Raw genomic sequence first — 26,083 nt, 5'->3', positions numbered from 1 at the left:
TCCAGCCCGCACTGTAAAAGACAGTGAGCCAAAACACCCCGGGTCCAGTGTCCACACAAGTGTTTATTAGCAAGAAGGTTCACATGCCCACACAGTCAGCCGCAGACGCGGTCACACACCCAGAGTTCCGCGTCCTGCTGAGCAGGATCGATCTCCGCGTCCGGCTGGTCAGTCTGCCCAGCCCCACCCGGCCCGGCCCTCCCTCAGGAGATGAAGTGGGTCTGGGGTGTGATGTTGTCCACTCTGTGGTCAGCAGGGTTGGCCGAAGCCTCGTAGGTGCAGATGGTCACCTCATGCCTGTGAGCCTGCGGGGGAAGACACTGGTGAGCACATGACTCCGCCCGGCTGCTACCCCCCCCACCACCCCTGGCCCACCGCGGACCTCAGAGAACTCGCCACGCAGCCCGATGTAGTACACGCGGGAGGAGTCGGCCCCGAAGTTCCTGGAGATGTGGATGGAGAGGTGCTGGACGTTGGAGAACCGAGCGATCCTGCAGAGAGAGGGGAACAGCACAGGGTGTTCTCAGGTGATTGCGGAGTGAGCCCCTGGCAGCTCCTGAACTGTGAACGGGGACAGAAGCTGGCTGCCAGACGCCTGAATTCGGCCTGCAGTGATTACAGTGCAAAAAGAGACCAGGACTGCATAGTGCAGAGGGCAGGACATCGTCAGTACCAGCGGCCTCTGTGTCTGGGGCGTGAGACGCGTGTGAGAGGGGTGTGCTAGGTGTGAAAGAGGGGTGTCAGAGGAGCGCTAGGTGTGAAAGAGGGGTGTAAGAGAGGCACGCTGGGTGTATAAGAGAGGTGTCAGAGGGGCACTAGGTGTGAAAGAGGGGTGTATTAGGTGCGCAAGCGATACAGAAGACGGGGCATGTACTTGGTGGGGTACTCCAGGTCTCCCTTAGTGTCGCGGTTCAGCCGGAAGGCCTGGTCTGGCTCACGGCCTGTGTCATCAAAAGACATGTGTGGAACATTCTTATACCTGCAGAGAGAGAGACACCACTCCGTCACCACGCAGAACAGAGAGAGAGAGAGAGAGAGAGAGAGACACCACTCCGTCACCACGCAGGACAGAGAGAGAGAGACACCACTCCGTCACCACGCAGAACAGAGAGAGAGAGAGAGAGAGAGAGAGAGAGAGAGACACCACTCCGTCACCACGCAGAACAGAGAGAGAGACGGAGAGAGAGCGACACCACTCCGTCACCACGCCAAACGGACAGACTCACAGCCGCATCTCAGAGGGGTGAGAGTCATCATCCTCTCCACTTATCACCACACCCTTGAGCTTCACACTGCCAGTGAACCTGGAACACAGAGAGACAGGTGGACAGCAGGGGGAGAGAGACACACACAGACAGACATGTGGACAGCAGGAAGAGAGAGACACACAGACAGGTAGACAGCAGGGGGAGAGAGACACACATAGACAGACAGGTGGACAGCAGGAAGAGAGAGACAGACAGGTGGACAGCAGGGGGAGAGAGACACACAGACAGACAGGTGGACAGCAGGTAGAGAGAGACAGACAGGTAGACAGCAGGGGGAGAGAGACACACAGACAGACAGGTGGACAGCAGGAAGAGAGAGACAGACAGGTGGACAGCAGGGGGAGAGAGACACAACGACAGACAGGTAGACAGCAGGGGGAGAGAGACACACAGACAGACAGGTGGACAGCAGGAAGAGAGTTTAAAAGACTGACAGGTGGACAGCAGGGGGAGAGAGACACACAGACAGATAGGTGGACAGCAGGAAGAGAGGTTGAAAGACAGACAGGTGGACAGCAGGAAGAGAGTTTGAAAGACAGACGGGTGGACAGCAGGGGGAGAGAGAGACTGACAGGTGGACAGCAGAGATGAAGACAGGTGGATTTCAGGGAGATGTCTTACGGGATATTGAAGAGAAGCTCCTCATCAGTGTCGCTCTCTACAAACTGAGGAAGACAAGGACAGAAAGAAGGAGGAAGACCAAGGATGAAGGACTAAGATTAATAAAAACTAATTTAGATTTAATTAACTCTTTAACCTCTGTCTGTATTCCTCTCATTATCCGCCGTATTTGGTCTCAGAAGCTCTTACACGGGTACTTCTAAACATATTTCGTGAAGACGACCCGATCTTGCTTGGAAAACACTGCTAACGGTCTTACTGACGCAGGCTACCGAAGGTGGAGCCAAGATGGCGGCCGCCACGGCGCAGTTGCTCTGTTGCCCCGGTCTCCCGGACCGGCTGCGCCTGCAGCCCGCCCGCAGGTCCAGCCGGTACCGACCACACACCTTCTCGCGGTCCGCGCGCTCCTCCCAGGGCTTGAAGACGAGCCTGCCGTCTCCCTCCCGGCTCTCGTTCAGGCACTGCAGCTTCTGCAGGTCGATGCGCCGGTACAGCCCGAACTCCAAACCCCTCTCCGCAGGCTCATGGTCGGCCTCGCACCCGCAGCCGGGCCCGTGACCGTGTCCGTGTCCAGACATGTCGATTCGGCCGGAGTGACCACGTCCGCCCACAGCGCAACCCTGTAAACTTAAGTTGAGCGTGTCTAACTCGCGCCCCACGTCAGAGAGCGGAGCTCCTCCACGTGACCAGGAAACGAAGTCGCGCCCCTCTCACGTGACGAGAGATCAGCAAGATCAAATAATTATAATGATAACCACAAAAATAATTTGAGGGCAAAGAGTGAATAATTTTATTAAAAAGGTCAATAAAACATTTAATAAAATCTAATAAAATTACTAATTTGATCCACTCCTATTTGATATTCAGTACACGGATCTGTGATGCGTCCTGTTTAATAAATACTGTGACAGAGCAAACTGCAGTTTGGACACTCTCTCCATGGCAACAGTAACTCTAAGCCCTGACTAGAGAGAGACCGTCCCACACTCGGCTCTGCCCCTGTCCTGCTCCCTCCCAGTGTCACTGCTGCGGGCGGGAATGAGGCCACAGGAGGAGAGCAGCTGTATCGGGGTGAGTACCAGTGTGCATCTGAGTGCATCCAGCAAGGTCTGAGTGTAGATCTGCATCTGAGTGCGTCTGGCCAGGTCTGAGCTTCGGTGTGTATGTGAATGCATGTGCGTCTGGTCAGGTCTGGGTGCAGATGCATATCTTAGTGTGTCCTGCCACGTCTGAGCGCTGGTGCTTATCTGAGTGCGTCTGACCAGGTCCGTGCACTTGTTTGTATGCATGTGCGTCTAGCCAGAGCTGAGGGCTGGCGCTTGTCTATGTGCATCTGGCCAGGTCTGAGCACAGGTGCGTAGGTGTGAGCGTCTGGCCAGGTCTGGGTGCAGGTGCGTATCTGGTACTAGGTCTGTGCACTTGTGTGTATCTGACTGTGTCTAGCCAGGTCTGAGCGCAGGTGTGTATCTGCGAGCGTCTGGCCAGGTCTAAAACCAGGTGTGTATCAGTGAGCATTTGGCCAGGTCTGAGTGCAGGTGCGTATCCGAGTGCGTCTGGCCAGGTCTGAGCGCAGGTGTGTATCTGCGAGTGTCTGGCCAGGTCTAAAACCAGGTGTGTATCAGTGAGCGTTTGGCCAGGTCTGAGTGCAGGTGCGTATCCGAGTGCGTCTGGCCAGGTCTGAGCGCAGGTGCGTATCTGTGAGCATCTGGCCAGGACTGAGCGCAGGTGCGTATCTGTGAGTGTCTGGCCAGGTCCGAGCGCAGGTGCGAATCTGTGAGTGTCTGGTCTGTGTGTGTGATCTCACTACTAGCCTTCCTGCTCCTCCAGGAGGTTTCCAGTGTTCACTGGTTCCTTAAATCCCAGTCCTGAACTCTTAATAGAAGCAGTAAGTTACCTTAATTAGGACCCATCAGTTTTTTTAGCTCTGAAACCACGGGGAGATTTTCAAGTTAACTGTAAAAATACAAATTTCATCTTGAAATCTGCAGTGTTCATTTTCTGAAGAGCTGAGTAACAGTCCTGAAAGGTCAGCGCAGTGCAGGTCCAGGGAGATGAAGGGGCTCAGGAGAGGGCCCTGGACAGGGACCAGTGTCTCAGTTCTGCAGGCATCACTGGTGTCTGTGGCCAGGGACTGAAGGTCAGCTTCACTGGACCACGCGCAGAGCCACGAGCCGCCGTGATGAAGTGACTGAGAGCCCTCAAGCAGAAGGCTGTGGAAATGCACTGAGCTGCCCCCTCTTCCTCCCGGGGGGTGGGGCATTTCAAGGAAAAGGGGGCATCATCTGGGGTCTGGAGGAGATTGGGGAAGTCTCCCAGGACTCACGGCAGGTACAGAAGGAGGGGTACAGGGTCATTGCAGTCTCTATCGTCTGGAGAACCTGTTCTTGAAAGCTTTGATAGTTTTGGCCATCATGGGGGCGATCTCTGAAAGACAGACAAGGCAGGAGTGAGTCAGACACATGTCCCCAGCTCTCCCTGCAGAACACACCCAGGTCTGCCTGTCCACTCGTTAATGACCTGATTCACGAGCCCGGAGGAGCCTCGCTCAGCGCTACCTTCCTGCCCAGCCTCATCTGCAAGCACCCCCAAAACTACAGAGACTCCCTTTTCCCTTTTCCTTTTCCTGTGTATTCCCCAAAACAAAACGCGTCCAGTCACCGTTCGGACATCAGCTCTTCCCTCCTGCAAGACCCTGGTACAGTTTGCTCTGGGCAGCACCAGAGACAACAGCCCTGCGGCGGCAGACACTCACTCTTGACCTGGGGCTTGCTGCTGGCGTTGTGGCCCACCACTGCAGATGCACCGCCCCCCGAGGAGGAGCGGGGTACCTCAGGGGGACTACTGTGGGACGAGAACTGGGCTGAGGACTCACTGAACTGGGAGCTGTAGGACTGGGCTGGCCTGATCCTGAGAGAGAGACAGAGGGGTTGATACACACACACTGGACAGTAACACTGCACTGAGAGAGACAGAGGGGTTGACACACACACACACTGGACAGTAACACTGCACTGAGAGAGACAGAGGGGTTGACACACACACACTGGACAGTAACACTGCACTGAGAAAGACAGAGGGGTTGACACACACAGACTGCACAGTAACACTGCACTGAGAAAGACAGAGGGGTTGACACACACACACTGGACAGTAACACTGCACTGAGAGAGACAGAGAGGTTGACACACACACTGGACAGTAACACTGCACTGAGAGAGACAGAGGGGTTGACACACACTGGACAGTAACACTGCACTGAGAGAGACAGAGGGGTTGACACACACACTGGACAGTAACACTGCACTGAGAGAGACAGAGGGGTTGACACACACACACACTGGACAGTAACACTGCACTGAGAGAGACAGAGGGGTTGACACACACACACTGGACAGTAACACTGCACTGAGAGAGACAGAGGGGTTGACACACACACTGGACAGTAACACTGCACTGAGAGAGACAGAGGGGTTGACACACACACTGGACAGTAACACTGCACTGAGAGAGACAGAGGGGTTGACACACACACACTGGACAGTAACACTGCACTGAGAGAGACAGAGGGGTTGACACACACACTGGACAGTAATGCCACACGGAGAGTGAGGAATGAGGAGGAGGAGGGGGCTGCGCGTGTCTCACCGGGCTGGGGCGCAGGTGGAGGAAGAGGAGGCGCTGGCACTGCTGCTGGACGCTGTGCCAAATCGCTCCTGTCGCCGCCGGACATCACGGGGGGGCTTCACTGCCGAGTTCACAAACGCCATCTTCACCTGCCGCCCTGGGGCACACAGTGAGGGGTCAGTGAGGGGACAGCTGGCACAGTGAGGGGTCAGTGAGGGGACAGCTGGCACAGTGAGGGGTCAGTGAGGGGACAGCTGGCACAGTGAGGGGTCAGTGAGGGGACAGCTGGCACAGTGAGGGGTCAGTGAGGAGACAGCTGGTGCAGTGAGGGGTCAGTGAGGGGTCAGTGAGGGGACAGCTGGCACAGTGAGGGGTCAGTGAGGAGACAGCTGGTGCAGTGAGGGGTCAGTGAGGGGACAGTGAGGGGTCAGTGAGGGGACAGCTGGCACAGTGAGGGGTCAGTGAGGAGACAGCTGGCACAGTGAGGGGTCAGTGAGGAGACAGCTGGTGCAGTGAGGGGTCAGTGAGGGGACAGCTGGTGCAGTGAGGGGTCAGTGAGGGGACAGTGAGGGGTCAGTGAGGGGTCAGTGAGGGGACAGTGAGGGGTCAGTGAGGGGACAGTGAGGGGACAGCTGGCACAGTGAGGGGACAGCTGGTGCAGTGAGGGGTCAGTGAGGGGACAGTGAGGGGTCAGTGAGGGGTCAGTGAGGGGTCAGTGAGGGGACAGTGAGGGGTCAGTAAGGGGACAGTGAGGGGACAGCTGGCACAGTGAGGGGTCAGTGAGGAGACAGCTGGCACAGTGAGGGGTCAGTGAGGGGACAGCTGGTGCAGTGAGGGGTCAGTGAGGGGACAGCTGGTGCAGTGAGGGGTCAGTGAGGGGACAGTGAGGGGTCAGTGAGGGGACAGTGAGGGGTCAGTGAGGGGACAGTGAGGGGACAGTGAGGGGACAGCTGGTGCAGTGAGGGCACAGCTGGTGCAGTGAGGGGTCAGTGAGGGGACAGTGAGGGGACAGCTGGTGCAGTGAGGGCACAGCTGGTGCAGTGAGGGGTCAGTGAGGGGTCAGTGAGGGGTCAGTGAGGAGACAGCTGGCGCAGTGAGGGGTCAGTGAGGAGACAGCTGGCACAGTGAGGGGTCAGTGAGGAGACAGCTGGCACAGTGAGGGGACAGCTGGTGCAGTGAGGGCACAGCTGGTGCAGTGAGGGGTCAGTGAGGGGACAGTGAGGGGTCAGTGAGGGGTCAGTGAGGGGACAGCTGGTGCAGTGAGGGGTCAGTGAGGGGACAGCTGGCACAGTGAGGGGACAGCTGGTGCAGTGAGGGGACAGCTGGTGCAGTGAGGGCACAGCTGGTGCAGTGAGGGGTCAGTGAGGGGACAGTGAGGGGACAGCTGGCGCAGTGAGGGGTCAGTGAGGGGACAGCTGGTGCAGTGAGGGCACAGCTGGTGCAGTGAGGGGACAGTGAGGGGACAGCTGGTGCAGTGAGGGGTCAGTGAGGGCACAGCTGGCACAGTGAGGGGTCAGTGAGGGCACAGCTGGCACAGTGAGGAGCACCTTTTGGCCGGTTGGCGTGTGCAGAGCTGATGTTCTGCGTGAGCATCCTCAGCCTCTCCTCTCTCTCGTCATGGAGCCGGAGGTACATCTCTCTCCACGACTCGTACTCCTGCGGAGACTCCCGGCGGAAATCCCGCTGGCAGTGTCGCATCCACAGCTCGTCCGACTCCTCCATGAAGCACTGAGACAGGAGGCAGGGTGTCAGGGTGTCAGGGGGCGAGCACGGCGGGGCCGGCGGCGCAGAGACACTCCGGTACCTGGTTGCACTGCTCTATCCGGTACAGCTGCTCCGGGGTGCACCTCTCCAGCACTGGCTCCAGGATCTCGTAGGGCACCCCACCCACCTCATCGATCGCTGCAGAGCAGAGCAGGGGAACAGCTCAGCAGCAGACTGAGACAGTGAGGACAGAGCCTGCAGACTGCCCAGGGGCAGGAAAGCGTTGTACTTTTGGGAGTGGTTACTCACAGTCAATGTTGTTCTGTAGCACGCGGATGCACTGCTCAAACAGGCTCATCATTTTGGGCAGGTATGCAGTCTTAGAGCCGGAGTACACCGCCATCTTGGAATTGAAGCGCCGTCCAGTGAAGCCTGCGTCCTCTTCGTCACATGACACAGGAACTGGGGAGAGAGAGACAGCAGCTCAGACACACCTGGAGCTCAGCTGCACAGAGAGAGAGACAGCAGCTCAGACACACCTGGAGCTCAGCTGCACAGCACTCAGAGAGAGGCACACAGGCGGGGGTACCTTTGCGTCTCTGGGGCGACAGCGGGGTTAAGTCGAGCGAGGGCAGTGGGCGGTAGTTAGGCTGGATCGCAGGAAGAGGGATGTCCGGGAGAGTGGGGACCACATCCACGACCTGGGAGAGACGGAGAGCTGTCTGTGGCAACAGTAAACACTCCCCTGCCCATCTCCTCGCTGCCTGGAGACCATACAACACAGACGCCCTGTGCAGTACATGATTGTGAAGCAGGACAGGATATAACCAGGCAGCGATGTCTCAACCCTTCTCCTGGAGCCATGTGCGGCTCAGGAAGTCAGCTGTTGAAACAGCTGTGTAGCAACCTGGCGGGACATCAGAGGGCACCCACCACCCCAGCCACCACCAGAGGGCGCCAACAGCATCAGCCACCGCCAGAGGGCGCCCACCACCCCAACCACCACCAGATGGCGCCAACAGCATCAGCCACCACCAGAGGGCGCCCACCACCCCAACCACCACCAGAGGGCGCCAACAGCATCAGCCACCACCAGAGCCGTCAGCATATACAGCCGTGTTTGTCCAGATGCTCACCATTGCGGCCGGCGAGGCTGTCCGTACCTTCCTGCGTTTCTCGGGCGCAGGCGGCGAGGCTGCGGGGGCGGGGGGGGCTCTGGGCCGCTGCCTCTGGCGCCCGTTGGCCTTGCTGGGTGCGGCAGCGGCTTTGGGGGGGGCAGCAGAGGGGGGCCGGGGGGGCTTCTTCTTCTTCTTCCCGGGTGGGGGGGCGTCGTAGTTGAGGAAGGACTCGAAGGACATGGTGGGCGCCTCGAAGGCCTCCTCCTCCTCCTCAACAGCGCCCCCTCTGGAGGCCGGCTTGGGCCGGTCCTGGGCCTGGCCGGGGTCCCGGGGCTTCGCTGGGGGAGAGGGAGAGAGGGGTTACTGCTGCTTCAGCAGACTTCACTCTTACTGCCCCCCCCATCCTCTCTTACCCCTCCCGTCCACTGTGTGCCCCTCTCCCGCCCCAGCAGCACGGTCTTACCCTCCACGCCACCCCTCTTCTCACTCTTGCCCTCCCTCTCTGCCTTGTGGGGGGGGTCAGATGGGCCACGGGGCTGCAGGGGCCGGCTCTGTTTCGGGGGTTTGTCTTTGGCGCCGCCCTGGTGGTCGGCCTCCTTACTGCGCTTCTTCACCTCGCCACTGCCTCTGCCCTGGGGCTTGTCCCCATGACGATGCTCCTTGTCCTTGTCCCGGTCCCGCTCCCCATGAGCGCTCCGATCCCTGTGGGGGTCCTTGTGCGGTTTGGGCGTCTGTACAGAATGCCTGATCTCCCTGCGGGGGCTTAGGGGCGGCTCTTCTTCCGCAGGACTCTCGAACCCCTCTGACTGGTAACCCCCCTGGACGCTGTGGCTGTGTGGGGGGCTGTAGTGGTGTTGGGGGGGAGAGGGCGAGTAACTAGTGTGGTATTCTCTCTCCTCTTCCTCCTCCTCCGGCTCCTCCTCCCTGGGGTGCTGGTCTTCTGGGGAGGGCTCCCTCACGCGTTTCCGCCCACTCTCCCCTCCTCTGGAATGGGGCCGTCCCTCCCTGGCACTGCTGGGCCTGGGCAGGGAGAGACATTGGTCAGATTGGACAGACGTGCCAGCTGTACAGAGAGAGAGGCTGGAGCTCAGACACATCTGGAGCTCAGACACACCTGGAGCTGAGCTGCACAGAGAGAGAGGCTGGAGCTCAGACACATCTGGAGCTCAGACACACCTGGAGCTCCGCTGCACAGAGAGAGAGGCTGGAGCTCAGACACACCTGGAGCTCAGCTGCACAGAGAGAGAGGCTGGAGCTCAGACACACCTGGAGCTCAGCTGCACAGAGAGAGAGGCTGGAGCTCAGACACACCTGGAGCTCCGCTGCACAGAGAGAGAGGCTGGAGCTCAGACACACCTGGAGCTCCGCTGCACAGAGAGAGAGGCTGGAGCTCAGACACACCTGGAGCTCCGCTGCACAGAGAGAGAGAGGCTGGAGCTCAGACACACCTGGAGCTCCACTGCACAGAGAGAGAGGCTGGAGCTCAGACACACCTGGAGCTCCGCTGCACAGAGAGAGAGGCTGGAGCTCAGACACACCTGGAGCTCCGCTGCACAGAGAGAGGCTGGAGCTCAGACACACCTGGAGCTCCGCTGCACAGAGAGAGAGAGGCTGGAGCTCAGACACACCTGGAGCTCCGCTGCACAGAGAGAGAGGCTGGAGCTCAGACACACCTGGAGCTCCGCTGCACAGAGAGAGAGAGGCTGGAGCTCAGACACACCTGGAGCTCCGCTGCACAGAGAGAGAGGCTGGAGCTCAGACACACCTGGAGCTCCGCTGCACAGAGAGAGAGGCTGGAGCTCAGACACACCTGGAGCTCCGCTGCACAGAGAGAGGCTGGAGCTCAGACACACCTGGAGCTCAGCTGCACAGAGAGAGAGGCTGGAGCTCAGACACACCTGGAGCTGAGCTGTCAGAACAGACTCCACTACAGACTCACTCTCCAGCCCAATTCACTCTGCTCCCCCCTCCCAGTTCTCCAGCATTCCCAGTACGCACCTGTCCACCGCCTGAGGCACCAGCTTCTTCCACTTGGCCACCAGGCTCTTGGCCGTCTCCCCCACATGCTCATGCTTCCTCAGGGAGTTCACTGCCTTGCCCACCCCTGTCTCCTGCAGGCAGAGAGGGAGAAGGTAAGAGGAAGAATACGGTCCACAGTGAGGGAGGAAGAGTACTGTCCACGGTGAGGGAAGAAAAATACTGTCCACAGTGAGGGAGGAAGAGTACTGTCTGCAGTGAGGGAGGAAGAGTACTGTCCACGGTGAGGGAGGAAGAGTACGGTCCACTACAAGGGAGGAAGAGTGCGGCCCGCAGTGAGTCTCTCACCACCAGGATGTCCACAGTGATGGGGAGCTCTCCCAGTCTCTTCAGAGTCTTGAGCAGCTGCATAGACACAGAGAAAACAAACAACATCAGGACTCAGCGGGCCCAGGCGGGCCGGTCCAGACCCAGCGGGGGCCCAGGCGGCCGGTCCAGACCCAGCGGGCCCAGGCGGGCCGGTCTGGGCCCAGCGCAGATATAACTGATCGATTCATAAAAACTGGGGTTTGATTAACTCAGAGCAGAGGCTGGGACACTGCCCAGGCTTCACATATAAATGTCTTTATTTACACTCAGCACATAGTGAAAATTCCTTACACTAATATAGCGCTTATCTGCACACAGCGCTCAAAGCTCCTTACAGGTCGTGGGGATCCCCTCCAGCACCAGCAGTGTGCAGCCCCACCTGGATGATGCGCCAGTCCGCTCCCCGCACACCAGCTCTCAGTGGGGAGGAGAGCGAGAGAGGACAGCGTGTAAGATGTCTCCCGTCCGTTTTTGTCTTTTCCTCTCTTTATGCTGTCTTTTACACTGTTAGCTGTACACAATGCTTGCTCGATGATCAGCTATGACCGACAAACGCTAATGGACATAAGATCAACTGTCGGCTCAGCGAGGTCTGCACCCAATATGGCAATGGATTACCTGGCCTACAGTTTCAAGCGCACCTGTTCCCGAGGGCAACGGTGCAGGAAGAGAGGTAGGCGGGTCGGGGTCTTGGTAAGACTGAGACAACACTGGAATCGCCCTGCGCTTCCGAGCAAGTTCGATCCCTGGACAACAAGCTGCACGGGCTGCAGCCCCTCTGGACACCGCTGTCGATCCGAGAGGGTTTTCCGTGCTCCGTCAGGACAGGACAACGGACTCGGGGAAGATCAGGGTGGAGGAATAACTCCTGGTGCACAGACCAGTTCATCGTCACGCCCCCACATCCTGAACACCTGACAATTAAATGTCGCCCCTTCTATGTACACCAGTGTACACTGGTCCTCACGGCGGTGTGTACTGCGCCGCAGAGCCCTGGAGGAGCTACACCAACACCTAGGCAGACATGAGAACTCACCCCGAGGACTCATCCGTCACAGCGGGGGATCAGAAGAAACTCAAGCCTAACCTGCATCAGCACATCGACTGCCCGACGCGCAAAACAAACACGTTGGACAGTGTTTACACTCCCCTCCAGGATGGCTACAAAGCCCTCCCCCAACCTCCTTTCGGCAAATCCGATCACACCTCCATCCTGCTACTCCCTGCCTGTAGGCAGAAACTCCAGCAGGAGAAGCCTGTGACAGGGACCACCCAGCGCCGGTCGGAGGAATCGGACCCTGTTCTAAGCCACTGCTTTGCCACCCCTGACTGGCAGATTTTTTGTGAAGCTGCAGGGAACTACATTAATCTGTACGCAGACTACGCTACTGGCTACATCAGCAAATGTACAGAAGATGTTGTCCCAAGGATCACTGTTCGCACATACCCAAATCAGAAAGATCACTTTAATTTCTTGTATGAGGAATCTGTCTTTTCTCATACCCCAGCTTGCTCTCCATGAGACACACAGACAGGGAGAGAAGCTGGGGGTCAGAGCGTAGGGTCAGCCATTTATACGGCGCCCCTGGAGCAGTTGGGGTTAAGGGCCTTGCTCAGGGGCTCAACAGAGTAGAATTCCTCTGCCGGCCGCGGGATTCGAACCGGCAACCTTCCCCAGGGCTGCTTATTCAGCCCTCACCTCTACTCCCTCTTCACCCACGACTGCGTCGCCAGGAACAAAACAGACTCCATCATTAAGTTCGCGGATGATACAACCATATCAAGCAGCCATATCACCCTGCAGCTCACAACTGGCAGCCCTCTGAAGCTCAGCAGGTGTGAGCCTGGTCAGTACCTGGATGGGAGACCTCTTGGGAAAAACTAAGGTTGCTGCTGGAAGAGGTGTTAGTGGGGCCAGCAGGGGGTGCTCACCCTGCGGTCTGTGTGGGTCCTAATGCCCCAGTATAGTGACGGGACACTATACTGTAAACAGGTGCTGTCCTTCAGATGAGATGTAAAACCGAGGTCCTGACTCTCTGTGGTCATTAAAAATCCCAGGGCGTTTCTAGAAAAGAGTAGGGGGGTAACCCCGGTGTCCTGGCCAAATTTCCCATTGGCCCTTACCACTCATGGCCTCCTAATAATCCCCATCTCTGAACTGGCTTCATTACTCTGCTCTCCTCCCCACTGAGAGCTGGTGTGTGGTGAGCGTTCTGGCGCACTATGGCTGTTGTCGCATCATCCAGGTGGGGCTGCACGCTGGTGGTGGTGGGGGGGATCCCCATTACCTGTAAAGTGCTTTGAGTGGAGTGTCCAGAAAAGCGCTATATTAGTGTAAGCAATAATATATTATTATTATTATTATTACAACGATCATCGGCTTGATCCCGAACAGTGATGAGTCCGCGTACAGGGAGGAGGCATGAAGTCAGGACAACCTTTCTCTCAACACCAGCAAAACTAAGCAGCTGATGGTAGTTTTGTCCGAGGAACAGACCACACACCCATTCACATCAGCAGGTCCGCAGTGGAGAGAGTCAACAGTCTCATATTCCCAGGTGTCAACATCACAGACGATCTAACCTGGACCCACCACACCAACCTCGTAGCCAAGACAGCACGGCAGCTTTCTCTGTCCGCAGATTAAAGAAGTTAATCCGTCTCACATCCTGACCAGCTTCTACAGCTGCACCACTGAGAGCATCCTACCCGGCTGCACCCCTGCCTGGTGTGGTAACTGCTCCGCCCGAGAGCTCAGGGTCCTCCAGAGGGGGGTGAAACCGGCGCCAAACGCCACCAACTGCGCTACGGAACATCGGGGTAACTCCTCTGTTAGACGCCTCAAGAAGGCCAGGACTGTCCCCAGGGACCCCAGTCACTCTCACCACAACTTGCTCTCTCTGCTACCATCTGGGCACCGGTACCGAAGTGTCCGGACCAAGACCACCAAGTGTCGGAACAGCTTCTTCAGCAGTAAGACTCCTAAGCAGCCAACCACAGCAGACGCCTGCAGTTACCCCAACGGCCGCTGGCGAACAGGCCCTCCTGTCACTCTCAGGACACATACCAAGAGCGCTAAATACCTCCTATCCCTGTGCTACTTTCGCACAATCTGTGATTGTATTGTAAATTGCAATTGTGTCATTTATTGTATTCTAATGTTAATCTAATCCCTATAAATTCCTGTTCTTCTACTCTCCTGTCCCTCTTAACGAGCTCGCGGACAAAGCATTTCACTGCCGACAACACCGCTCTGTGCTGTACTGTTCGTCCATCGATCAATAAACCTTCATTGATTGACTGATAGATTGATGAAGCCAGTTCAGAGATGGGGATTATTAGGAGGCCATGATTGGTAAGGGCCAATGGGAAATGTGGCCAAGACACCGGGGTTACACCCCTACTCATCTCAAGAGACGCCCTGGGATTTTTAATGACCACAGAGAGTCAGGACCTCAGTTTTACGTCTCATCCGAAGGACGGCGCCTGTTTACAGTACAGTGTCCCCGTCACTATACTGGGGCATTAGGACACACACAGACTGCAGGGTGAGCACCCCCTACTGGCCCCACTAACACCTCTTCCAGCAGCAGCCTTAGTTTTTCCCAGGAGGTCTCCCATCCAGATACTCACACCTGCTGAGCTTCAATGGGCTGCCAGCTGTGAGCTGCAGGATGACATGGCTGCTGGCTCAGGGTTCGAACCTGCGTGGTTAGACCCTGTTGGATTTCGAGGCCAACGCCTTAACCTCTCTGCCATCGCAGCCGACGAAAAACAGAACCTCTACATGATTGCGTGTGGTAGGTCTGTGGGTAAATCAGGCCTGCCTGCGCAAGCACTGCGCTGCACCCGGCTCAGGACTGCTCCTGTTTGTGCTTGGCGTTGTGCAGCAGCTGGAGGCCGCGCAGCTCGCGCACGCATCAGGTACGTCCGCGCGCGCTGTCGTCGTCTACCACCTCGTGACGTCATGGACGAAACGGAAATTATGTTGTTATTGTCACTCAGTTTGCCCACGTCGGGGGGGAGGGGGAGACGGTCGGGGACTTGTGCGTGGAGTCTGTGTTTACGGCACGGATTGGGTCACCGTGGTAGTGCGCTGGAGAGCAGAGCGAGCACAACCGCCCCCCCCCCGGACAAGCGCTCGCTCCCGGCCGGACACTGACGGACAGGTCGATCCCGTGTCCAGATTTCCGGCGAGTGCTGCCGGCCGGACTCTGCAGCCGAGCGCCGTGCAGAGCTAGTACCCGTCCTGCCCGATACCGCAGACACGACCTGCGCTCCACAGACCGTCGCTTTATTACTATAAACCGTGACGTGATCTAGAAAAAAGACAGACAATCGACGCTACACTGTCCAGCTGAGAGGGCGATGCAATGCTGTCCGCCTACCCTGTCCCCGCTAGCACCCATGCCTTCTTCGGTAGCCCAGGTCTTTACCTTTCTGGGTTCCTGGTTGTCCGACAGCCTGGACTGCAGCCTGTCCACCGTTTCCAGCAAGTCCTCCGCCATCTTTACTGCTGGCACCCTCACCCGGAACGTGCTTAGCTGTGCCCTGCCGACGACGCAACGGAGTTGCCCTCACTGCCGCATGGCTTCATCCATGCCCACAGATGACATGGCGTGTGGGGGGAGGGCATGACTATCCCAGAAAGTACTAGATAGGCCAATTCTATTTATCACATGACCTTAAATGCGCTGACTGTTACACCATTTTACTGCGGTCACTCAGTACCTCACCAACTTTCCAGTTTTAACGATGAGATAAACAACGATTAACAACAACGTAAATTGCTTTTTTATACCTCACAATTATTTAGTACGTAACTGTTACAAATATCCTTTGGCTAGTGGGGCTGAAGCAAAATGACTGACGCTTGTTACATTTCCAGGGTAAACAGTAATTCTATGGTGTTCAGGAACGAAAGGTGCATTGTGGGATACCTGGGAGCGGAAATGGCTTGTAAACGTCATCAAAACCAATAGGAAGAGATTCTGTTTAGCTTTAATTTTTAAGTTTTTATTTAAACAGCAGAAATACAAAAAATGAGAAATACAGAAATAGGCAAACTTCACAGACCGAGGAATTTACCATTATTTACCATTTACCATTGGTGGTGGTGGAGGGGATCCCCATTACCTGTAAAGCGCTTTGAGTGGAGTGTCCAGAAAAGCGCTATATAAGTGTAAGCAATTATTATTATTATTATTATTATGAAAGCTGAAAATAATGCTTTTTACATATTTCTATTGTATGTTTTGCCTTTTGATTCTTTAATCACACAAAGCAGGGTCCAGCCGGGACACCCTGTCCATCGTAGGACACACACACACCAGCATGACTCTGGACTGTGGGAGGAAACCGATGTGAATAGAGAACATGAGGAGAACATGCAAACTCCACACAGACACCCGACGTCCAGAATCGAACCCAGGGCCTCAGTGCTGTGGCACCGTCCTGCTCCCCAATCAAAGTCCACTGCGTGAATTTCTTTTGCACTGTTTTTACATGATTGAACAGGTCCCCCTGAGTGCTGAGACTGGGAGCTACTGTGTTTCTCAAGGGGGGGGAAGATGGCTGTGGAGTTGATGTGATCTCTCTCCAGCGCTGGAAAACCTCAGCCTAGAGGAAAGGAACGGTGTCTCCTCACCTCTGAAAGTGCCCAGTAATAGTTCGGGAACGCCAGCATCCTGCACCCTCCTTCTTGTGCTGGTCAGGGGGCAGGCCGTGTGCGTCTGGGCGGCGTGTCCAGTCCTGCGCTGCCCCGTCAGAGCTGGACAAAAACACAGCTGAACAAGCACAACTGTCTGTTTCAGGGCCTCAAGGGTTAATTGCCTTTCTGGCTCTGTCCCACCTAAGGGGATGTCAGCTGACTGGGCTGGAGGATATTTTAGGAGTGGGGGTGTCTGTATTTGGAACTGGGGGGGGACATTCCATTCCCCTCAAAACAGCTTCGGTCTCACGCTGCCAAGGACAGACAGACACAGGGACAGGGACAGAGGGAGAGAGAGACGCATGACAGAGGGAACAGAGAGCAGCACACCCAGCCAGAAAGGGAGAAGAAGAGAAGACAGAAAGCAGCCGAGAGAGAGGTGAGCTGTGCAGCTTGTTCTGGCCTGTTGACTCGGTCGGGGGCTGGCTGGTCGTGGAATGAGAGCTCTGTCTGCACTGACACAGCCGGACAGAGTCACAGGGGACTCACCTGGACCTGAGGCACAGGACAGAGGGAGAGAGAGGAACAGGCAGCTGGAGCAGACACCCTGTCCAGCTCAAACACATCACTGTCATCATCAAATCCAAATACAGGCTCCGGTGTGTGTATCTCACATTGAGCGCTGTGCTCTGGGTGTGAGTGTGTGTGTGGGAGTGAGCGCTGTGCTCTGGGTGTGAGTGTGTGTGTGTGTGGGAGTGAGCGCTGTGCTCTGGGTGGGAGTGTGTGTGGGAGTGAGCGCTGTGCTCTGGGTGTGAGTGTGTGTGTGTGTGGGAGTGAGTGCTGTGCTCTGGGTGTGAGGGTGTGTGTGGGAGTGAGCGCTGTGCTCTGGGTGGGAGTGTGTGTGTGGGAGTGAGCGCTGTGCTCTGGGTGTGTGTGTGTGGGAGTGAGCGCTGTGCTCTGGGTGTGAGTGTGTGTGTGGGAGTGAGCGCTGTGCTCTGGGTGTGAGTGTGAGTGTGTGTGTGGGAGTGAGCGCTGTGCTCTGGGTGGGAGTGTGTGTGTGGGAGTGAGCGCTGTGCTCTGGGTGTGTGTGTGTGGGAGTGAGCGCTGTGCTCTGGGTGTGAGTGTGAGTGTGTGTGTGGGAGTGAGCGCTGTGCTCTGGGTGTGAGTGTGTGTGTGGGAGTGAGCGCTGTGCTCTGGGTGGGAGTGTGTGTGTGGGAGTGAGCGCTGTGCTCTGGGTGCGAGTGTGTGTGTGGGAGTGAGCGCTGTGCTCTGGGTGTGAGTGTGTGTGGGAGTGAGCGCTGTGCTCTGGGTGTGTGTGTGTGGGAGTGAGCGCTGTGCTCTGGGTGTGAGTGTGTGTGTGGGAGTGAGCGCTGTGCTCTGGGTGGGAGTGTGTGTGTGGGAGTGAGCGCTGTGCTCTGGGTGGGAGTGTGTGTGTGGGAGTGAGCGCTGTGCTCTGGGTGTGAGTGTGTGTGTGTGTGGGAGTGAGCGCTGTGCTCTGGGTGTGAGTGTGTGTGTGGGAGTGAGCGCTGTGCTCTGGGTGGGAGTGTGTGTGTGGGAGTGAGCGCTGTGCTCTGGGTGGGAGTGTGTGTGTGGGAGTGAGCGCTGTGCTCTGGGTGTGAGTGTGAGTGTGTGTGTGGGAGTGAGCGCTGTGCTCTGGGTGGGAGTGTGTGTGTGGGAGTGAGCGCTGTGCTCTGGGTGTGTGTGTGTGGGAGTGAGCGCTGTGCTCTGGGTGTGAGTGTGAGTGTGTGTGTGGGAGTGAGCGCTGTGCTCTGGGTGTGAGTGTGTGTGTGGGAGTGAGCGCTGTGCTCTGGGTGGGAGTGTGTGTGTGGGAGTGAGCGCTGTGCTCTGGGTGGGAGTGTGTGTGTGGGAGTGAGCGCTGTGCTCTGGGTGTGAGTGTGTGTGTGGGAGTGAGCGCTGTGCTCTGGGTGCGAGTGTGTGTGTGGGAGTGAGCGCTGTGCTCTGGGTGTGTGTGTGTGGGAGTGAGCGCTGTGCTCTGGGTGTGAGTGTGTGTGTGTGTGGGAGTGAGCGCTGTGCTCTGGGTGTGAGTGTGTGTGTGGGAGTGAGCGCTGTGCTCTGGGTGGAAGTGTGTGTGTGTGTGGGAGTGAGCGCTGTGCTCTGGGTGTGAGTGTGTGTGTGGGAGTGAGCGCTGTGCTCTGGGTGTGAGTGTGTGTGTGGGAGTGAGCGCTGTGCTCTGGGTGTGTGTGTGTGGGAGTGAGCGCTGTGCTCTGGGTGTGAGTGTGAGTGTGTGTGTGGGAGTGAGCGCTGTGCTCTGGGTGTGAGTGTGAGTGTGTGTGTGGGAGTGAGCGCTGTGCTCTGGGTGGGAGTGTGTGTGTGGGAGTGAGCGCTGTGCTCTGGGTGGGAGTGTGTGTGTGGGAGTGAGCGCTGTGCTCTGGGTGTGAGTGTGAGTGTGTGTGTGGGAGTGAGCGCTGTGCTCTGGGTGCGAGTGTGTGTGTGGGAGTGAGCGCTGTGCTCTGGGTGGGAGTGTGTGTGTGGGAGTGAGCGCTGTGCTCTGGGTGCGAGTGCTGGGCTGGTGATTACAGGAGACGTGACCGGAGTCCGGTCCACGGAGGGTGACCGGCTGTGAAGCTGGAAATAGACAGGCCCCTCCCCTCGCCTGCGCGCCTCTGATGTTGTTCCTCAGCCCTCGGCTCTGGGCACAGCTGCTGTTGGTGAAACCGGAGCCGCGCTGACGGGGCAAGAGGGGACACCAGAGACAAGGGTCTGGGGCCCCAGCTCTGACGCATGCTGCAGGTCTGAGAGGAGGGCAGCTGGCAGGACCCCTGGCACAGCGCGGAGGTGTCCTCCTGCAGCTCTGGGAGAAAGGGTACGATGACGCAAGTTAAGTGCAGAGCCCTGCTGTGAGGACAGACAGCTCAGGGTCCTAACAGCAACAGTAATTCACCACGAGCAGCAGCTCCCAGGAATTCATCAGGATGGAAGGACTGTGGAGTCTTAGTCAATGAACACACTTGTCTGAGGGCTAACATCCTAACTTCTTAAGTGACCTGAGTAATTATAAATTATTGACAGTACCGATTGAACTGTTGTTATGCCTCCCGAATGTTTGTTATGAACTCCATTCTTCTTCTTCATAAGAAAAAGAAGAATATCCATTCTGCTCTAGGCCACTTCTGTGTGGATTTTGTGTTTCTCCCTGGTCCACACTGGTTTTCTGAAGGTGCTCCTGTTTCCTCCCTCTGCCCAAGGACATGCTGTCCAGTTTAACTGGCATCTCTAAACTGTCCTCCTGCAGTGGACTGGTGTCCAGTCCTGCCCAGGGTGTGTCCTATGGTGGACTGATGTCCTGTCCTGCCCAGGGTGTGTCCTGTGCATCTGGCTCACTGTGCCCCTCTAGTGGGCTGAGCCAGTGTTGAGAGCGGACAGATAATACCGCAGTGCATAAACCTTTCACAGCAAACAAGATCAGACCGCTGTTCCTCAGAGACCTGCGCTCTGGCTGGTCCTGGAGCCCCAGAGACAGGTGCGGGGCCTGGCAGTGCCCCTGTGTATTAATAGGCCTTGTGTCAGCGTGCGCGCCGCTATCTCTGCTGTGCACTAGTCCGTACAAAGGCACCAGCTCGTGGGGACCCCCCGCTGTGAGGACAACAACGGCTCCAGGTCTGTCGATCCCAGGAAACAAAATCTGACTCAGTGTGTGTATATCCCTGTCCCTGGTGTGTTGCAGTGTGTGTGAGCTCTGTTGTCGCTCAGGGTGCTGCAGTGTGTGTGTGTGTGTGTGTGTGCTCTTTTGTCGCTCAGGGTGTAACAGTGTGTGTGCTCTCTTGTCGCTAAGTGTGTTGCAGTGTGTGTGTATGTGCTCTGTTGTCGCTCAGGGTGTTGCTGTGTGTGTGTGTGTGTGTGTGCTCTGTTGTCGCTCAGGGTGTTGCAAGTCTGTGCGTGCTCTGTTGTTGCTCAGGGTATCAAAGTGTGTGTGTCTGTGGCCCACAGGCCAGTGGAATGTGTTGCTCTGAGCTCAGGTCTATTTCGGGCGGCTCTGTGAATCTCCTGCCCTGCAGCTGCTGCCTGGCACAGAGTTAACCCCCCGCTGGCTGTCCCTACTGCCTGTCCCTGCTCCCCTGTTCCTGCTGCCTGTCCCTGCTCCCCTGTCCACCGCCAGTTCCCTCCACACAGGAAGTTGAGTGTGACTCCTGCCTCAGCAGTGTCTGGGGTGTTTGCTTGTTTTTTCATCAGAAATCCAGCCTGTGCGTAGATGCCCAGCATCCACTGCGCTGTGCCTGCTGTGTCGTGTCTCCTAACGCTACAAAATGAGTGCCGTCCTGTGTACCAGCAGTTGATGATCCTGTATCAACATCTCTAGAATTTCTCTTGCCATGGAAAACTACAATCTTGGCCGGTGTCTGCATCATGTTAATCTCTCTCCACAGGCGCCGCTCCCTGCGCCAAGACACCACCGCGCTCCCTGCTCTCACCGTCCGGCTGTCACTGTGCCCCCCGGCCCCTCGCTCGCCGTCATGGCTCCTAAGAAGAAGGCGGCCCGTCAGAAGAAGCTGGCCCCAGAGCAGGGCAGCCTGCCGGTCGTGCTGGGCGGCGATGAGAAGATCGAGGAGGCGGCTCTGGACATCGAGAAGCTGAACCAGCTGAACGGGCTCCTGCCTGAGCCGGGCTCCTTGCCCAGCCTCGTGTCCGCGGGCAGCGAGGTGAGCCAGCCGGAGCACGGCGCCGCCCTGCTGGAGGAGCTGAGCCGCATGCGCCAGGAGCGCTTCCTCACCGACCTGGAGCTGGCCACCAAGACCAAGGCCTTCGACGTGCACAAGCTGGTCATGGCCTCCTGCAGCCAGTACTTCCGGGAGCTGCTGCAGAAGGACCCGGCCGTGCGGCGCGTGGAGCTGCCTTCGCTCTCGCCCCTCGGCCTGGCCACCGTCATCACCTACGCCTACCTGGGCCGTGTGCACCTGTCTCTCTACACCATCGGCTGCACCGTGGCCGCCGCCACCCGCCTGCAGATGCCGCAGCTGCTGCAGCTGTGTGCCGACTTCCTGCTGCGCGAGCTGAGCGTCCAGACCTGCGTCTACGTCTGGAACATCGCCGGCGCCTACCGGCTGGCTGCGGTGCGCGAGGCGGCACGCCGCTTCCTGTTGGAGAACTTCGCCGAGTTCGCCGGCACGGCCCCCTTCACCCAGCTCACGCTGGAGCAGATCACCGCCTTCCTGCAGGACGATGCCCTGGAGCTGCCCTCCGAGGTCACGGCCTTCCAGGTGAGGCGCCGGGCCGCGAGGGCCAGCGAGGGGCCGGCAGGAGCCCAATGCGGGGCGGCTGTGTCTCACTGTGGCCCTCTCCCCCTCCATGTCCCCAGGTGGCTCTCCGGTGGCTGGAGTTTGACCCGAAGCGCCTGCGGCACGCGGCCGGGCTGCTGTCCCTGGTGCGCTTTGAGACCATCCCGGCGCCGCAGCTGGTCAGCGAGGTCCAGCCCGTTCCGCGCATGATGCTGGACCCGGACTGCCACCGCCTGCTGGTGGACGCCATGAACTACCACCTGCTGCCGCACCAGCAGAACGCCATGCAGTCGCGGCGCACACGCGTGCGCGGCGGCCGCCGGGCGCTGGTGGTGGTGGGCGGCCGGCCCTCGCTGACCGAGCGCGCCCTGAGCCGCGAGCTGCTGAGCCGCGAGGCCGGGGGCTCGGCCTGGAGCAGCCTGACCCAGCTGCCGGCCAAGAGCTTCAACCAGAGCGTGGCCGTGATGGACGGCTTCCTGTACGTGGCCGGGGGGGAGGACCAGAACGACGCGCGCAACCAGGCCAAGCACGCCGTCAGCACGCTCTGCAGGTAGGGGGCGCCTCCGAGACAGAGTGAGGCGCAGCGCCGTGGCGCCGCCGTGCGGAGCGTTGCCTAACCCTCAGCACTTCCTGTGCCGCAGGTACGACCCACGCTTCAACACCTGGCTGCACCTGGCCGGGATGCGCCAGCGCCGCACGCACTTCAGCCTGGTGGCCACCGGGGGGCAGCTGTTTGCCATTGGTGGGCGCAGCGCCCAGGGCATCCTGTCCACGGTGGAGTGCTACGTGCCCTCCACCAACACCTGGCACCCCAAGGCCGGGATGGAGCTGCCCCGCTGCTGCCACGCCAGCGCGGTGCTGCCCTCTGGGGAGATCCTGGTCACCGGCGGCTACATCAGTGCCGCCTACTCCCGCTCCGTCGTCAGCTACAGCCCGGCCACGGACCGCTGGGGCGAGCGCCCCGGCCTGGGCACGCCCAGGGGCTGGCACTGCGCCGCCGCGCTGGGGGAGCGCGCCTACGTGGTGGGCGGCAGCCAGCTGGGCCCGAAGGGGGAGAGGGTGGACGTGCTGGCAGTGGAGGTGTACGAGCCCGGCAGCGCGCAGTGGAGCTACAGCGCCCCCCTGCCTCTGGGCGTCAGCACGGCTGGGCTGGCCGTCCTGGAGGGGCAGCTGTTCCTGGTGGGCGGCTGGAACGAGGCCGAGAAGCGCTACCAGGCCACCGTCCAGCGCTACGACCCGGAAGCAGACACCTGGGAGCAGGAAGAGGAGCTGCCGGAGCCCACTGTGGGCGTGTCCTGCTGCGCACTCACCCTGCCCCGCCCACAGCTGCCACGGCAACGCCACGGCGACTCCGCGGGCACCACGCGCAGCCGGGCGGAGTCTCGCTCCAGCAGTGTGACATCAGGTGTCAACAGCGTCTGAGAAAGAGAGGAGAGAGAGGGATGAGTGAGGGACGAGAGAGAGAGGGATGAGTGAGGGACGAGAGAGAGAGAGGAGTGAGGGAGGAGAGAGAGGAGTGAGGGAGGAGAGAGTGGGCGAGGACAGAGGGAATGTGTGTTCGTGCATTATTGTGTGAGGACTTGTGTAACTGTCAGCCATTCAGTTCCTGGGAACGTTTCACCGTGTTTGCATGTGAGTCTGCTAACACAGAAAAGCAAAAGGGCAAAATTGCGATAGTCGTGCATTCTGAAGCATGAAGCAATCCTAAATAATAAAATAGATCAAAATAAAGTACAAAAACTTCAACAGGAACCACAGTGACCAGGTCAGGGGTGAGGGAGGACTATATCAGCTGCACCTCCAGCGCACCCATTCTGAGGAGCTGAATACTTACACAGGAAATAGATTTCTTTGAGTATTATTACAACACTGCTTATTTCTACTGTGATTTTTAGCCTAATGGAAGGAAGATAGTCTTCAGTTTGGTAAAAGAAAATAAAAATAACAGAGAGAGCAGGGCACTAGAAAAATGAATTTTAGGAAAGTGACTCAATGGCAGAACGAGGGGAGAGAACACACAAGCGAGGCTGTGTGTCCGCAAGCGAGGAAGAGGGGTCCCAGTGGAGGGAGTGAGAGAAGTCCAGCTGCGTTGGTCACTGTCCCTCCCCGTCAGGTCCATCACCTGCAGCCTCAATGGAAAACTGAACTGATGTCCGATTTGCAAACAGCACAACTGAGCAGCTCCTGCTGCTGCAGAGGCTGGGGGAGGAGGAGAGAGCTGATCCCAGTCCCAGGGCAGGATCAGCACTCCCGATCCCACCGGGAGAGGGCAGGCTGGGGGACGAGGAGAGAGCTGATCCCAGTCCCAGGGCAGGATCAGCACTCCCGATCCCACCGGGAGAGGGCAGGCTGGGGGACGAGGAGAGAGCTGATCCCAGTCCCAGGGCAGGATCAGCACTCCCGATCCCACCGGGAGAGGGCAGGCTGGGGGACGAGGAGAGAGCTGATCCCAGTCCCAGGGCAGGATCAGCACTCCCGATCCCACCGGGAGAGGGCAGGCTGGGGGACGAGGAGAGAGCTGATCCCAGTCCCAGGGCAGGATCAACACTCCCGATCCCACCAGGAGAGGGCAGGCTGGGGGACGAGGAGAGAACTGATCCCAGTCCCAGGGCAGGATCAACACTCCCGATCCCACCGGGAGAGGGCAGGCTGGGGGACGAGGAGAGAGCTGATCCCAGTCCCAGAGCAGGATCAACACTCCCGATCCCACCAGGAGAGGGCAGGCTGGGGGACGAGGAGAGAACTGATCCCAGTCCCAGGGCAGGATCAGCACTCCCGATCCCACCAGGAGAGGGCAGGCTGGGAGACGAGGGGAGAGCTGATCCCAGTCCCAGAGCAGGATCAACACTCCCGATCCCACCGGGAGAGGGCAGGCTGGGGGGGTCGAGGTGAGATCTCATCCCAGTCCCAGAGCAGGATCAACACTCCCGCTCCCACCGGGAGAGGGCAGGCTGGGGGACGAGGAGAGAGCTGATCCCAGTCCCAGAGCAGGATCAACACTCCCGATCCCACCGGGAGAGGGCAGGCTGGGGGACGAGGAGAGAGGTGAAGTGTGGTGTCGTGATCAGAGCAGGGGAGCCTGACCCCACTGGCAGAGGGCAGGCTGGGCAGCACAGGGCTGCTGGACCCTGCAGGTCTCCCTGAGACCCTCTCCCATCGCTGCCTCATTGCTGAACGCTCTCTGTAACGGGACTGTGGCTGTCGGTGCCCCCCCAGGCTCGGAGCAAAGGTGCAGCAGACGTATCGGACTGTCCCCGTGGAAACAGGGCAGCTGAGCCCCCACAAGTTCATCACGCCGAGAGCATGGGGGAGCAGGGGCAGAGTCCAGCAGCCCTGGTGCCCGCAGTGCTACAGGGGAGCGAGAGGGACTCAGTGGTTTGTCCATTGGTCATGCCAATAAAGCATCTTGAATTGACTGACTTCACTGAATAAAGACAAGCTGTTAACCTGCCTCCCTGTGTGAGTCTGTTGGTCGCAGGGCAGACACCCTGTGGACACTGTCCCTTCGGCATGGCTCTGTGTCCCTGGAGTCTGGGAATCTCGGGGATTAGCCCAGATAACCAGCCTCGGCCCTGCGGCCGGTCCTTCCGGTCAGAAGTATCTCCAGCCCTTGTGGGAAAACTTTCCAGTCTTAATTAAACTACTTGGTCAAATCATGTGAATCGTTTGCAGGTCTAACTTGAGTACCGTGTGAAAACCTGCAGTCCGATATATTTTACAAGCCCAGAGACCAGCCCTCCGCCCAGGGCACAGCAGGCCCGTTTTGTCCAGTAGAGCAGAGGTCAGAGGTCACTCCATTCATACGGTTCAGTTCCCGCACGGTGCCGTTACTGCACAGGGCTTCTTCACACCTTGTGGCCTTTCGGCTCTGCCCTACAGCCGCCCCCCTCAGCTGGGCGGGTCTCCCCGAGACTCAGACCCGGGCAGCTCACACATGCAGAGGTGTTCCCAGCTTCCTCGGCAAGGAAACAGCCCTGCCTTCCCCTACCGCTGCTGAAGACCAGAGACCAACTAGTCTGTGGCCCTGTGCCCAGAGACGGGTGGGGAGCCCCACGATTCTAGGGCCCTGACAGGGGTGTCCAGCCCCAGCCATCCTGGGCCACAGGCCTCCAGGCCTCGACGGACATTCACATCTGGAATCGAAAGCAGTCTTTCAACTTGTCAAGCCAGCTCCACGGCACGTGATCCGATTCAGTGGACGAGCCCACCCATGGTCTGTCCGGTACCAAGGTAGGACAGCCAGCACTAGTACTCCTCACACTGTCCACCAGTGACCGGTCTACTCCACTGCGGAGCTTTGCCCCAGCCGGTCAGTCTTGCAAGATGCTGCAGCCTGGTCAGGCAGCGAGAACCGCAGTGCACACCCCTGCCACACAGGCACACTTCCTGCCCAACAGTGCCCCTTGCTGGTTGAGGGCAGGAATACCCCTCATGGCCTGGGGTGAACTCCAGCAGGCGATTTCATAATGTGGGGGGGCTCTCTTGGGTTCAAGGGTCCCTCACACCGAGCCTGGACAA

General features: G+C 58.4%; 3 protein-coding genes across 8 annotated transcripts; 1 reads left to right on the top strand and 2 right to left on the bottom strand.

Annotated features, from left to right (window-relative positions):
• Positions 1 to 43: 43 nt before the first annotated feature.
• Positions 44 to 2,575, bottom strand: pithd1 (PITH (C-terminal proteasome-interacting domain of thioredoxin-like) domain containing 1). Of its 2 annotated transcripts, XM_069195435.1 has the most exons (6): positions 2,276 to 2,575; positions 1,890 to 1,933; positions 1,227 to 1,304; positions 875 to 979; positions 383 to 491; positions 44 to 305 (listed from the first exon to the last, which is right to left on the bottom strand). In XM_069195435.1, exons 1-6 carry the CDS (start codon positions 2,465 to 2,467, stop codon positions 204 to 206), a joined length of 630 nt encoding a protein of 209 aa, XP_069051536.1. In that variant the 5' UTR covers positions 2,468 to 2,575; the 3' UTR covers positions 44 to 203. The 2 variants fall into 2 exon arrangements, with proteins under 2 accessions (XP_069051536.1, XP_069051537.1); XM_069195436.1 differs by lacking the exon at positions 1,227 to 1,304.
• Positions 2,576 to 2,655: 80 nt separating this feature from the next.
• eloa (elongin A) lies at positions 2,656 to 15,460 on the bottom strand. Of its 4 annotated transcripts, none has more exons than XM_069196224.1 (13): positions 11,323 to 12,518; positions 11,017 to 11,095; positions 10,661 to 10,717; positions 10,334 to 10,446; positions 8,799 to 9,355; positions 8,354 to 8,673; positions 7,807 to 7,918; positions 7,527 to 7,679; positions 7,318 to 7,415; positions 7,061 to 7,241; positions 5,535 to 5,670; positions 4,642 to 4,796; positions 2,656 to 4,313 (listed from the first exon to the last, which is right to left on the bottom strand). In XM_069196224.1, the coding sequence occupies exons 1-13, from the start codon at positions 11,568 to 11,570 to the stop codon at positions 4,252 to 4,254; spliced, it is 2,271 nt and encodes a 756-aa protein (XP_069052325.1). In that variant the 5' UTR covers positions 11,571 to 12,518; the 3' UTR covers positions 2,656 to 4,251. The 4 variants fall into 4 exon arrangements, with proteins under 4 accessions (XP_069052325.1, XP_069052326.1, XP_069052327.1 ...); XM_069196225.1 differs by having other exon boundaries at positions 8,381 to 8,673; XM_069196226.1 differs by lacking the exons at positions 11,017 to 11,095; positions 11,323 to 12,518 and adding an exon at positions 15,118 to 15,460.
• Positions 15,461 to 16,613: 1,153 nt separating this feature from the next.
• On the top strand, positions 16,614 to 25,011 carry klhl43 (kelch-like family member 43). 2 transcript variants are annotated; one of them, XM_015348700.2, is made up of 4 exons: positions 16,614 to 16,770; positions 20,717 to 21,547; positions 21,646 to 22,115; positions 22,207 to 25,011. In XM_015348700.2, exons 2-4 carry the CDS (start codon positions 20,804 to 20,806, stop codon positions 22,985 to 22,987), a joined length of 1,995 nt encoding a protein of 664 aa, XP_015204186.1. In that variant the 5' UTR covers positions 16,614 to 16,770; positions 20,717 to 20,803; the 3' UTR covers positions 22,988 to 25,011. The 2 variants fall into 2 exon arrangements, with proteins under 2 accessions (XP_015204186.1, XP_015204187.1); XM_015348701.2 differs by lacking the exon at positions 16,614 to 16,770 and adding an exon at positions 18,806 to 19,949.
• The last annotated feature ends 1,072 nt before the right edge of the window (positions 25,012 to 26,083 follow it).

The sequence above is a fragment of the Lepisosteus oculatus genome, chromosome 11 (assembly GCF_040954835.1).
Source record: "Lepisosteus oculatus isolate fLepOcu1 chromosome 11, fLepOcu1.hap2, whole genome shotgun sequence".
Classification (NCBI taxonomy): domain Eukaryota; kingdom Metazoa; phylum Chordata; class Actinopteri; order Semionotiformes; family Lepisosteidae; genus Lepisosteus; species Lepisosteus oculatus.
The sequence above is the reverse complement of the archived record's forward strand: the minus strand, read 5'-3'. Positions and strand labels throughout refer to the sequence as shown.